At 38.7% G+C, this 14,011-nt stretch overlaps 4 protein-coding genes across 4 annotated transcripts; 2 read left to right on the top strand and 2 right to left on the bottom strand.

The window, feature by feature from the left end:
- Nucleotides 1–2,876: 2,876 nt before the first annotated feature.
- Nucleotides 2,877–3,356, bottom strand: K444DRAFT_615044 (uncharacterized protein). Its single transcript, XM_024880640.1, has one exon. It carries the CDS (start codon nucleotides 3,146–3,148, stop codon nucleotides 2,951–2,953), a length of 198 nt encoding a protein of 65 aa, XP_024734543.1. The 5' UTR covers nucleotides 3,149–3,356; the 3' UTR covers nucleotides 2,877–2,950.
- Nucleotides 3,357–3,681: 325 nt separating this feature from the next.
- Nucleotides 3,682–4,332, top strand: K444DRAFT_665156 (uncharacterized protein; the record flags this gene model as incomplete). Its single annotated transcript, XM_024887048.1, has 2 exons — nucleotides 3,682–3,769; nucleotides 3,862–4,332. 2 exons carry the CDS (start codon nucleotides 3,682–3,684, stop codon nucleotides 4,137–4,139), a joined length of 366 nt encoding a protein of 121 aa, XP_024734544.1. The 3' UTR covers nucleotides 4,140–4,332.
- A 496-nt stretch (nucleotides 4,333–4,828) lies between these two features.
- On the top strand, nucleotides 4,829–5,569 carry K444DRAFT_691778 (uncharacterized protein; the record flags this gene model as incomplete). The annotated part of the gene is made up of 1 exon (XM_024887806.1): nucleotides 4,829–5,569. A coding segment is annotated over one exon (424 nt), but the record flags the coding sequence as incomplete, so codon positions are not given.
- Nucleotides 5,570–6,885: 1,316 nt separating this feature from the next.
- Nucleotides 6,886–9,742, bottom strand: K444DRAFT_615045 (uncharacterized protein). Its single transcript, XM_024880641.1, has 3 exons — nucleotides 9,613–9,742; nucleotides 8,329–9,555; nucleotides 6,886–8,277 (listed from the first exon to the last, which is right to left on the bottom strand). Exons 1-3 carry the CDS (start codon nucleotides 9,689–9,691, stop codon nucleotides 7,082–7,084), a joined length of 2,502 nt encoding a protein of 833 aa, XP_024734546.1. The 5' UTR covers nucleotides 9,692–9,742; the 3' UTR covers nucleotides 6,886–7,081.
- Between the last annotated feature and the right edge of the window lie 4,269 nt (nucleotides 9,743–14,011).

Here is a 14,011-nt window from a genome sequence, read left to right on the forward strand (position 1 = left end):
CTTCGCGCCTCGCAGGTACCTAGGCAAAAGCATATCTCTCACGGTATACTACCCGCGCCTGACAGCAGGGATAGTCGAGCACAAGGGCGATACCGAACAAGATGCATGCAACATGAGCAGGTCTATGGGCGCCGGTATGCTAATGCTATTATAGGAGCCTCGGGAGGACCGGTCCTAGATAAAAAGGGACGTGTTATAGCCGTAATAAGTGGCTGGGATTACAAGTCCAACAAAGCAAAAATCAACGTGGCCGCCCCCATCGATCGCGAGGGCAACGATGTCGCAACATTCACCGAGGTCTTCGCGTATATGGCCAAGCATGCTGGGAAGCATATGGATGACAACGCTTATAAGGTCAGAGATGTTGACTTCATAAGCAAGAAGGATGGGAACAACATTAAGAAAGAGATGATTGGAAAGGTGAATGGATTTAATATATTTGCTTTCACATAGCCTGAGCGTGCCTGAATGCTACAAACATATTGAAATCGAGTCCGAGGAAAGGGTTTTGTAGGAAATTGGAGCAAAATGAATTATCAACTCGTCGCCCATCTAAACCTATATCGTAAGGTCCGGGGAAAGCAAAAACTAGTCATTAGTCTACAGGTTCTTATATAGAAAAAATGTCAACGTTAAAATCTTTATCTTTCAACGCCAAGTAATTCGTCTTACATTAAAAATCCCCTAGCATCGTTGTCTACTCTACCAACCTCCAGATAAAGGCGCCAACATTGTGGATTTCAAGCATACCAACTTTCTTTCAAGACTAAGCTTCTTTGACAGTCACTCCTCTATAGATAATTAGAAGCAGAATTCGATATACTTGCCTTAAAGCCACTGTAACAGAATGCACTTGAGCAAAGGAGGAAGTTAGGAGAAGAAGACACTTGGAGAACCAAGAAGTCAATACTTAAGTTAAAACCTATAGTGCAAACGCAAAATTGAGTCAAATGTTGGACCCGTAACTTTACACGAGAATATTCGCTAGCGAAACTTGATCTGAGAACTGCATTCTCGTTTATACGATATACGAAAACTAGAAACTTGGACATAGTTCAAGGGTTAAAGGCCACTGAGACAAACGAAATTTTTCTAACTAAGGGCAATAACAAAGGGCTCTAATAAAGAGTGGGTATAGAGGGGGGCAACCCTCAAATTTCCAGTTTCGACGAGTTTAGATCTCAGCTCTTAGATATAAAACATTTCGAATCTTTAAGGCTAGAGTATCTCGAGTATATGGAGATAGCCCAATATTCTGCAGATTTCCAAGGAACAGGTGCAGTAAAGCCCAAGACTATAAAAGGTCCAAATTTACCTTCTTGCGGATTAAGTTGATTTGTCGACAAGGTAGCCACTATTGAATAGCAACCAGCCAAAACCTCTGTAAGATAGATTTGATAACTATAATTTGGAGGATAATATATTAAGTAGTAAAGAATCAGGGATGGATAAATCTTGTTTCGAACTGATTTAAGGACCAGATATTATATAAAACTCATGCTCCATATTATACTATTTATATTCCACTACCCGAGATCCGGTAGTTGGGCCAATTACCAGTAGTAGTCTCGGTTATCCAATAAAAAGCCAAGAAGATTGCAAGGCTGCAATAATATCTATATACAATATACTTCTATATAGGTTAAACAAGCTACTATAGGAAGTTGCGAACCAATAATACGATAACTGGCAAATTTTGTCTGAGTATTAGAGTTAGCCTAAAATCGGGCAGGCCTATTACTATAGATAATAGAGACAAAACCTTCCATCTGGTCGCCGGCGATAAAGTATTTTACCAGTTCGAAACAGAGAACGTCACCTCACTAATCGACCTCTGGGACGCCACGATGAGCGTCGAGCAGTTGGAAGTCGCTGGTGGTAGGTTTGAGAGCATCTTCCTCAGATTGCACGAGCGCATTTGTTTTATCACGGAGGATGGACACCCTGGTATAGGCCCGCGTGACGCTTGGGGGGGAGATGTTGCCTGCGTGCTCTGGGGCTGTAGCTACCCGGTTCTACTGCGGAAAGAGATGGGCAATGCCGGCGCGTGTGTCTACTCTTTTCTTGGGCCTGCATACGTCGACGGTGCCATGAACAACGAAGCTAGTGGAGAGGTTCTGGTGTATAGGATTAGGTGATGTCTGGTTAAGGAAAGGGAAGTGTGCCCCGCTCGTTAAAACCGACACTTCATTAGGGACACGAACCCGAAGTGCTGAGATTTAAGACCGAAGGCGACATCATGTTGCTCGCAGTTCTCCCAGGAACACGACCGAGACATATATTTCTTTATGGAGCTGTCAGGGTACGATTGGTGCTTTAAAATGCATTTCTACTATTATGTAACCTTACGAGCCCAAGCTCATGGGTCTGTGCGCACAGGGCATTTTCTAGGTATCTTCAGGCTTCGCGAAAACGCTTTCAGGCCTTAGAACCTAGAATTGACAACTTTCACATCAAAAGTTCACGACCTCTATTAATTATAATAATCTATGATCGTGGGAAAGGGTATGAAAATAGCTAAATTACACTTCGCAAAATTAAAACTTCAAGTTTAAAAGAATTTTTATTTTTATTTGTATGTAAAATGCCCTGTAGCGCACAGACCTATGAGCTTGGGCTCGTTAGGTCTGTTTTGCAAAATAGATTTACTTGCAAGTTCCGAAGACATTATTAAATTACTAGTTCGAAGAATAGCCCTTTAATATATTTCATAAGCAAGTGCGCCATACAAGCGAGTGCGCCACCTCAACAACAAAACGCGTATCTTTACCTTTCAACTAGAATGTAACAATCAATTTTCTGTCAATCTCTTCAAAAAGAAGGTCAATTACTTAGGGTTAGGGGTTCATATTAGATATCTACTAACGCCGGTATCTAGGCTACAATATTGAAGGTCGCCGAGGTTGCGTTCCGAACAGCAGTGCTTTTCCATCCAGACAACAACTACCTTTCATACAAGATCCCCAGCTTCCATCGATACTTCCTGAAGTTCTTCCAAGGCTGCCGTTGTCCAATACCAGTACGTCATTGTCAGCCCGTAGTGGCCTAGCCCAGCTTCAGCGGTGATGATGACAACTTCTCCATATACAGCCCATCCATCCAGATGGGGGTACCATCCAGCACCACCCGCAGATCCATCCGTCATCATGCCCGAGAGTCAGTCAGGAGAAGCAGAGCTCCCGATCATCTGACAGGGATCAATAGATTTTATCGGGTGAAGGTCAGGATGGGATTTGGCATTTAAAGTATGTTTTCTATCCAAAATTTATCGGGAATTATGCTCCAGGTATTCGTATTGCCATTGCGACGTTGTGGTGGAAGATATGGTCGATTAACGGAAGGTGACGTTGAGTGGCATTTCCTGATTTATCGAAAATCCGGAGTACTGCCGACACTGACCGCTTAAGGTTACCGAATCGATGTTTTTTTCTAGTCCTACTTCAACTCCCTTCAACACCACCAGTTATGAGAATAAATAAAAGGATTAAATTGAAATGAATAATTTAGTTATAGATATATAATAATATCTAATTTTTTATTGTTATAAAAAGGATTGGGTGCGTTGCAAGCTCATTTAATTTGCATGGAATCCAGGGGAACGGCGCTAACCGAATCGAGGTTTTGTTCTAGTCTTGAATGAGTGCGCCCAAGAAGCTGCTTACTTCTTCATATTTTACTCCAATGGCTCCAAATCAATCTCCAAAGAAACGCGGCGGCAGACCAAGAAAGCACATTACTAAAGAAGCTGCCATAGAGGCTGCGAGAGAGAGTAAGCTGCGTTGGTATCATCAGTCGCGTCAACAGGCGCGTCAACCAGCTGGCCCAGCAGACTTCATCGCATACGAGCCTCTACTGCAGCAGACATCCCCGAAGAAACTCCTCTCGAAACCGGTCTCCGTACGAGCCACGATGTTCAAATTCCCCTCGATCCCAATGCGCGACCGAACCCCCGGCAGTCTGCAGAACTGCCTACGGAGGAAGACATGAAAATCAATAAGGAGATCAGGGATATACGGATGAAAGAACAAGAAGCCAATGCGGAACTAGGGGAGCGAGAGGCAGAAATGGCAGAGATTTTGCTAGCGATGCGGGCCGCCAACATACAAGCAGAGCATAATAGGGGAATGGCACATACATAAGACGTTTCCGGCTTGCAGACGACTGCGGGGGCTGAGGGAGACGGAATAAGTGAGGGTGATTTACAGCGTTCCTGCATTTTGCAATTTGACGATATAGATGAGCCGATAGCACGGGATGAGAATAGCATTGCTAGTTCGTATGCTTTTAATGCATCAGCCAATATCCAAAGATTAAGAGAGAGTACAACCCTGCCGCAAACGCGAACTCAGCATAGCTCGCCTTCTGTGCAATTATTGGACAAGAGCAATGGCAGGAAGCCTACTAGTAGACGAAGCACATCATTCCCAGCACAGAAGAATAACCTGTTATCTTGGATGAAATCTTTGCTAGCAGGGACCCCGAGCAATTTATCTTTCCCAGCACCCACGCAAAGATCCCTTAGCAATGCTCTGTCTTCACCCTTTTGTCGGATTAAAAGCCTCGAGCCTTCTTCCCCCGCCCAGTCAGTGACTCCTGCACCACCAGCTGCCGCCACCCCAACACCTGCTCCTGCTCCTGCCCCAGCGGCAACAGTTTCCCCAGACGCAACAGTCCCAGATGCAGCAACTTCCGCAAATGCAGATGCTTCCCCGGCGCCAACTGAGCGGACTGCTTTTAAGTTTGCCAAGCAGCTGCGGAATTTCCAGGGCTGTACTCACGAGCAATACCGCCAGGCAGACTAATTACACCAAAGGCACCATTAGCTCCCCGACGTATATTCTAAGTGCTCTTCTCTCTATGAGGTCACTGCATTTCTCCATGGATATAATGGAGTAACCCGGCTTCCAGACGTGCTTAGAAGCAGTAAGTTAATAAAGCCAATGGACTTCGGCGGACTGGACTGCCAAGCAGTATTTGAAGGCACTAGCTTATTAGCTGCTCCTAAAGATGTCGGAACTCGTAATGAAAAGCTGCCCAGGAATCTCTGCTTATCGCAATATTATGCTACTAGTCGGAAGAATCGTCCTGCTAAGGTATCATTTAATATCAATAGTACGTGCTGCTTTTCTACTAGTTTAGCGATTGCATATCAAGGCATTAATTGGTTTCCTAAAATATATCCTTTCTTAATCTCAATACAGATATTTACTTTGGCCTCAAAGTTCCTTTATATAATAAACGCGGAGTATTAACTCAAAAATAAGCTCCTCTTTACAAGATACCCCATTACTACTTTGGCTCTATAATTGGTATGGAGGGGCTGCTCATGTTCGTCTTCTTTCCTGCGCTTCATGCCGAGAGTAACTATGAGTATTCCACGTACCTTAGTAAGCAGGACTAAGAGCTGTAGTATAATGCGATTCTGGCTCCTGCCATCCACAAAACTATCCGATCCTCTAATATTCTGCAATATTACCCTGCTACCACTCGCATCACTAACGCAGATTCGATTGCATTGTTTATAGAGAGCCTTGCTCGGAAGGATTCTTTAAGAGAACAGCTTCTAAGCACGCATTATAGCATAGTACCTCGACTCTCTCTAGAGCCAAATTCTCGAAACCATTACCGAGAGCCCTGGATACCATCGATTCCGAGATGCTAGCCTCTTTATACACGTAAAGAATACCAAATTGGAATTTATGGATATGGATAGTGGCCTAAATATGGCTTACGAAGGTTGGGCTAAATCTTGGTCTCAGGCAACTGACCCATAATCCTATAACAAGAATCGCACGTTTATTAATCTCGCAAAGCAGATTATATCGGAAGACAGTGCTCTCCCGTATGACCAGATCCCAGCAGACTATAAGGCAGAAGTGTTCTTATAGAAAAAGTGTTGCTTGGATGCGTATGCAAAGACGCGGACTATTGTTAATCCCGACGGAAGTCCAGCTAAGGGGAATCCCAAATATACGATATATCCCTGGGCAATAATACGGGATATGATAGGTCAGATACTCTTTGCGGCGCCGCAAGGGAAAAAGAACCAAGACGGATTAATATACTCTTAATTCTATACCCTAATCAAGATTCTATTTGATATAACGAAAGTGTACATCTTCGATAATAAGTCCCTTGAGAATTTGGCCTTAGACCCTGGATATATCCGGTCACTTTAGCAGGAAAATAGAGGCATTACCTTTTCGAAAGGTATCTGCGAGTTTGGCTACCTCCACAGTAAGAACCGTACTCATGCCAATCTGGTTAATAACTAATAGAAGTCGTATGGTATCCGAGAAGAATACTGTATCTCCTTGACAATAATGGAGAAGATTACTCAGTAGTGGCGTTAAAGGGCCTATATGACGATGAGATTAATACTGGCCCGCCTCCACTCCCTTATTACATCGTCCCTACCAAAGAGCTTCTCGGCTTTCTCTATGCCCAGATTAACAAGTACTGTTTTATCTTTGAGTATATACTTGCGCATATAGCCATAATATACTGGCTACCAGAAAACGATTATTATGGTGACTACATTAAGGGCGCTACGGTTTTGCTTTAGTAATAACCTGATCCAGCGTAAATCACTACTATACAAGGATCGCTGGGAGAGTCTCCGGAATAAGAAGTCGGTTGTAAAAGAAGGTCTGGGTATACAGGAGATAATCGAACGGTATGCACTTGGCTGGTTCTTACCTAAGATCAATTGGGTAATATGGCGGTTTGCACCTCCGCACGGAGAGAATATCCTGGTGGGGAATGTGCTAATGCACGAGGAGTACAAACGACGGTGGCGAGCAGTCAAAGATCTCCGGGACGTCTACGTTCGGTTTAGCCAGGCCGAATCTTAGTATAATCAATATAACGTATAGTATAGTGCTTCTTTATTGAGCAAGTGGCTGGAATATCTTTACGCCTTGAACCTCGAGCGGTTCGATACGGATATATGGAAGGCTATGCTCAAATCCTATAGGTATGGATCCAAAAGCAAGTAATATCTAGGAGCAAACGTGTCGACATGCCTCAACATTTGCCAATTAAGCGAGCGTCCTCCTTGAGCAACATATCATTCTCATTATTAAAGAGTCTTCCTCTGCAAGAGTTTATATAGTGTCCCGCTCCTAAAGTCTTCCGTTTCAACCCTGGGCTCTTCTTCCATGATCTCCAACTCTGTTGACTCATCGCCCTCTTCACCATGCTGCTGCACTAGCGATTGCCCTCGCTGCCTAGCCCCATCGTGGTTCGATATCAATGCTCGCCGAGTATAAGGTCTTATTCCAATGATATCATTTCCAAATTCCTTTACCCACTGGCTTGAACTGGATGTTGCTATTCGTGAGTTAGATTGCTCTGCGTTTAGAACGGCTCTGCCGAGAGAAGATTGATTCATGTAATAGGAAAGCATGTCTCCAGTAACTTTCCTCGAGATCAGGAGGACAATTGCCATGACCAGCATTAAGATCCACAGAAGGAGGACAAAGGCTGCTGGTATCGCGAACAGCAAGTTGCCGTAAATGACGACGGAGTGATGTTTATGAGCTTCTCTCTTGCCCAAAACGCCACCATCTGAGGAAACAGAGTTATCGAAGCCAGTCTTCGTTCCCACCACAGCAGAGGCCACAAGATCTGTCCAGATAAGGTTTAAAATCTGTGCAGCACCATCTTTCGTACGCGAGAGATTGCGCCACTTGAGGAACAAGGAATATTGGATATCTCCCGAGTATGAAGGTAGCCCACCGAAAGATGTTCCAGCTATCCAGGCTACCTCCTGGTAAACACTGCTCCAAGCGGTGGTGAAGACTGAAGTAACGGCAAGACTGTCTTTGAACACACTCATATCAGTGAAAGAATATGCCACAGGGAGATAGAATTCCTTTCCTCGAATTGTCGATATTTCAGGGTCGTTCTCATAGAGATCACTGACAAGCCCCCAGAGGAGATTGATATCGCTGATATTGAGATTTAGAGACGGGTCAACATTCTCAACTCCCCATAAAGGCTCGGCTTCCGGACTCGTATAGTTTTTATCTATGATGCTTGAAACGACAACGTTATTCAAGCTTGAAGTGCCATTGAAAGTAAATTCGACGGTTTTGATCATAGCCTTGACTGAACTGGCACAGGTGTATACTGGTTGACCGACCATGGCTCCAATCTGAAATTCATTCTGGCGGGGGTCGTCAGGAATGGCAACGCCGTAGAGATTGCCGCATCTGATATATGGCTTTAATGGGTTGGGTTGATCGAAGTCGTCAAACCCAAAGCAGCGGTGGCCTTCAATGAATTAGCACTCATTCCACATTTCCATAAAATCTCGCATCATACCATACGCCAGGAAGTTGTGTACAAATTTGGAGGAGGCGTTGACTCCTGGAATAAAATCCGCGATGGGGAAGTAACGCTGCAAGTTGTCGGTAACAAATTTCCAAAGATTGTACGCCCATGATGGATCCATGAAAGCGCCATCGATATTGCTAATCGTAATTGCAAAAGGATTAATAATTGATGTGTAATTCTTGAATTCCTGGTCGTACTTGTTTCCAATGTATGTCGTTGAATTTTGAGAAAGTTTCAGCGCACTTGCCGTGAAGTGATTATCCCACCAAGCTCCGAGAAAGGCTCTCTGTGCCAGGTCGGGGATTGGACCAGTAATGTTCCAAAGAGAGTCTTCACCATAGATGTCCCAGCGTGGTGATGGAATACTCCAATTCCTAGAAGCAAAGGCTCCATCATCCTGCAGATATCGGTCCGTTGCGGCATTCGGATCAACACCTGTGTCGACACCATCGAAAAGTTGGTTCAGATGAGTATTTCCGAATGGGAAGTGTATCGAGAAGTTATTGGCGGTACAGACCGTCTCAGGTTGGACCCACAGGATGTCTTCCTGCCAAGTCGCACCTAGTTGTAGGCCGGTAGGGACGGTATGATTACGAAAGCCAATGCCGCCATTATTTGGGTCAACAATAAGCCCTTCCACAATGGTGTAGTCGGTATTTAATAGTAGGTATTGCATCGGCCGAGTCAGCCCCACCGTAATACTTTCGTTACTTGACGTTTGATTCTGATAAAAGAAGAAATTCCGAAACTGTATGTCCCTGGGACCTGCTATTGTAGTCCCAATACTCCCAGAAGAGAGCTTGTCAAAAAGCTCCTGAGAGGGTGTGCAATCTGTGTACACTTTGGTTCCACAACTCCGGTGCAAAGGTTGAGTGGGTCGTGCTGCTGTTCCTTGCCCAAAAAATGTCAAATCACGAGCGTAAACAAATGAAACAGGAGAGGTATCGCTCGCAGGCTGAATTTCTTCCGTAAGAGGTAGTGGTGTAATGATATGGGCTGCGAATAATAGCACCACGGCACAGGTAAGGGTTGTGGAAACGATTGTTACTTGACGAGCTACAAAGGTCCCCCGAGCACTATCAGATTGCAGAAGCATCGGCCAGAGTGTTCCTTGGAGTGTTTTCGCTGTACTGGACCATGTGGAAGCGTTCAATTGCCGGTTTTTGATTGACCAAACCAGGATAAGTGCAACAATTAGGGGCAACGTAAGAGAAACTTCATCCAGTCAGCGAAGGTAGACTTCTTGAAATCTATGTCATAGGCATAGCTTACCGAGAGATGTCACACCACTAATGATCCCAGCCACCTCCCCAATTGTAATTCCATGATGGATGACCTGTAACAAGTTCATAGTCAGTCGATTTCTAGGGTATTTCCTGACCCTTGCTAAAATGTGGAAGAGGTTTAAGGCGCGATGTGGCATGAGAGGAACTGAACATTCTTTTAACTATTGAAGGCAAGCACGAGGCTGCCAAATCCATGTTCAACACAGCTTACGTCTCGCGTTTCGAAAATGCAGGTCCCACAAGAACAACGCCTCCTGGCCCTCCTACTGGAAGCTCCTGAGCCTGGCCCAGGGCGCCAGGCGCACAGCCTGACGAAGGGAACTCTTGGTTTGGGCGCAGCATGCAACGGAATCTTCCATTCTCGATGCTATTTGGCCAAACTAGAGTTTGGCCAACCAATTATACTTTTGTGTAACCTTTGTACCACCTAGTTTCAGACAACACAGCCTCCCTGCGTCATTGATAATCTATCGCTTAAAGGTATAGCAAATCAGATTAAAGTGACACCAAGGGAGTAGGGCTACACAAGCCAATGGAAACCTCGTAGACTTCGGACAGAAATTTACTGTATCAGCGCGCCTGACCAGTTGTTTAGTCATATCTCCATTTTCCAATAATATTTTTTTTTGGTTTGGACTGGGCTTTTCGAGTCACATGGGACGTTAATACTTGAATGAGACTTTAGAGCTCGCTTGTGCTTTTGTTACAAGGGAAAGGATATGCTACGACGCGAACAGGCTGTCCACTTTCGGTGAAAAGTGTTGGAACTCTGTGATACGGTGTACGCCGTACAGCTGTAGTTTATATACTGGGTGTATATATAGGGTTTACCCCGCCTATCCGTTCGACTGCGGCCAGCCCGACCCTGGTCCGTGCGCACCAGTTCCCGCGTAATTCTAGCCAATCAGAAGGCTCAATTACCCCCTAAAAAGCATCAATTCTATCTTCATCTATGGAATACATCAAAACAACCACGATCCTTACATAAACTAACATCGCACTGCTTACAGCCATAGATAGAGACGTGATGTGAGCTCTCCCTGCCTTCATTCGATGCAATTTGAGCTAGTGCAACTCGTTTTTTCGGCCGGTCTCCAAATCTCAGTCCTTTACAATATACACATATGCCTCTCCTCCTAAGCTTAACCAATTCATGTGACCTTCTAGGCACCTGACCTACTCCCTGACCAATTCGTGATATTCTTCTCTTTGGGAAAACCTCTCGTTCCCTCCCTTTAGCTACAAGTGCAGTGACTAATTGCATCCGGAAGTCAGTTTGACTACGGAAGCTAATCTCCCTAGGCTCTGGCACATCGCTATATAAAGCAAGTAGATAGCAGTTGATAAGAACCGTACGTAATAGCCAGTGTTCAAGTGCTTGATGCTCTCCGCGCTTCACGTGTACTGAGGCCCACAGCTAGCTAGCGGACAAATCCGAGAAGCGAAAAGTGATTTTCTGATTTTTTGATTTTCGCACTGGCGCCCCGCACACGTGACTTTCGGCTTGAATAACGCAATAATAGTAAGGCTGCTTGCTTGTCTAATTAACGAAGTAAGAACCCATACTACCGCGTAAAATCGTGCCAAAATTAGGCCGGGTAGTATAATATTAAATTAAGTATTTATTATAAATTATTATAGTCAGATAACTATAGGCTATAAGCCCTTCTAGGATAATACTATTAATAGGATCTAATAATTTCCTTAATATTCCCGAGATTAAAAATAAGAAAATTAAACTATTAAACTAACTAAAAAGCCGGCTAATTACTTTTTTTTTAGTAATTAGTTAATAAAATTATATAGAAGTACTATTACTTAAATAATTTAGTACTTATATTACTAGAAAATATATTATAATAGTAAAGCGTGCCTTTAACTTAATAGATTTTATTAAAATAATATTATAACTTTCAATAAATCTATTACTATATTATAAAGCTATTATTAAATAAGCTTATATAAATATTAATTAAGAAGAAATTACAAATAAATTAAAAGATTTATATAGAATCTTAGTTAATTCATATATAGTCTAATAGTAATTATAAGAATAGAATATTTAAATATATCTTTTCTTTATATATAAATTATAATTCTATATTATCTAGAAGATATAAATAAGGAAATACTTGAGAATCTTGAGAATTATAGCTATATAGCTTTAATTACTAGAGTTATTTATATATATAAAAAGCTTAGTTTTATTTATTATATAATTATAATAAATAAATAAATAGCAAATAAGTAACTATTTATAATACTATAAAATAAGCTAAATAATAGATAAATTATAGGTTATAAATAGTAATATTTATATATATATTTCTATTAATAAGGTTTTCTAGTAATCCGGTTAGTTTTTCTATATTTTATAGTTTTATTCTAGCTTAAAAAGTTAGAGCCTTATTTATTAATATATTTTATTATTTATAGAAAGAGCTTATATATAATATTATAATTTCTTAATCCCGAAGTAATTATATTATAAATATAACAGATATAATATAAGAAAAAAGAATATATTATATCTGGGTCAAACTAGATTTAGTTAATTAATAGATATAATAAGCTATTATTATTTGAAATTAAAATATATACTTATATTAATATTTATTTATATAATATTATTTAAATATATATCGGAATTTCTAATTAAATTATTTATTTAATTATATAATAGTATTTTTAGATTTAGATTTAAATAGGCTACTACCCTTATTTCTTTAGAGCTAATTAAGGCTTTAAACTTTCTTTTATTATTAAAATATACTTTATATTTTTATAGATAGCTAATCTATTAATTATATATATAGAACTATTTTATTTCTGGGAAAAGTATTAAGAATTAGCAAATTAAATTCTAGTAATAGAAGCTTTAAAAAAGCTAGCTATATTAGTAATATATAAGTAATTCTATTTTCTTATATCTGTTTTTTATTTTTTCTATTATTAGAAGAAAATATTAAATACTAATAATTATACTACTTTTTATTAAGGCTATTAGATCTAGTATTATAATACTAAATTATATAACTAATTTTAATTAATATATATAGAACTATTTTTTAGGAACTGGCTTATACCGGGAATTATAATTACTAATATTTATAGAACCGAATTATTTTACTAGTATTTTCTATATAATAGATCCAAAATAAAATATATAGATTTATAAACTTATAAAATATTTATAGAATTAGAAAAAACAGATTTAGGTTTAATATAGTAGCTAGTAAGCTATTTAGACTATATATAGAACCTTTAAATAAAATATAATATTATTATAAGGTTTAAGTTCTAGGTTTAGAAAATAAATTAGAATAGCTTTATTCTAATAATATTAAACTAAGAAAAGAAAAATATATAAATATTAGATAAATATATAAATTAGCCTAGCTTAATATAGCTTAGTATATTATATATAGGAAATATATAATAGCTATAAAATATATAACTATAATAAATACTAGAGTTATTCTATAAATATAAAGCTTTATAATATAATTTTTAATAATTATTTAGTTTAAAATAAGTAATATAACTTTATATAGCTTTATATAAATAATTTACTTATATACTAATATAAATATTAATAAGTTTTTATTAAAAGAAATATTAGAATAATATTATTAAAAGCTTATATTTTATAATATAAATATAGCTAATATTTATATAGAAAATATTAATAGAAATAGTAATTAATTATATATTTAAACTTATTACTAGCTTTAATATATAATTCGAATATATATAGCCTTAAAGTAATTACTAATATTAACAGAATTCGAGAAACTAACTAATAAATATAATATTACTATTATATAAAATAGAATTCTTAAGTAAATTATTCTAATAAATATAAAATATATAAGTAATATATAGATTAGAAAAATATTTATATAATTTCTAATAGTTTAGAACTTTATCTAAAAATAATTCTTTATTAGTAATATTTCTAATAATATAGAATAATTAAATAAGCTAATTCTAAAGTAATTAGATATATTAAAATATATATTATTTTCGAAATTTCCTTTTTACTTTTAAAAATAATATTAATAAAATTATTAAGTTTTTCTATTATATAAATATTTTATATTTTTAAATTCTTATCTTTTAAAATAGTATTACTATTTCTTAAAATCTGCTCTAATAATATATATCTTATAGCTAAATACTAATATAGTAATATCTAATATTATAAATTCTATTAATTTATTAATAATAAATATAATATAAAAGCTATTACTTTATTTATCTAGAATAATATAATTAGTAAACTTAAACTTTATAGCTTTAAAATTCTATTTATATTTACTTTCTTTTTTATATCTAAAATATTTTAGATTTCTAGCTTTTTTTAATATCTTTATTTTATATTT

The sequence above is a fragment of the Hyaloscypha bicolor genome (assembly GCF_002865645.1).
Source record: "Hyaloscypha bicolor E unplaced genomic scaffold K444scaffold_116, whole genome shotgun sequence".
Taxonomy (NCBI): domain Eukaryota; kingdom Fungi; phylum Ascomycota; class Leotiomycetes; order Helotiales; family Hyaloscyphaceae; genus Hyaloscypha; species Hyaloscypha bicolor.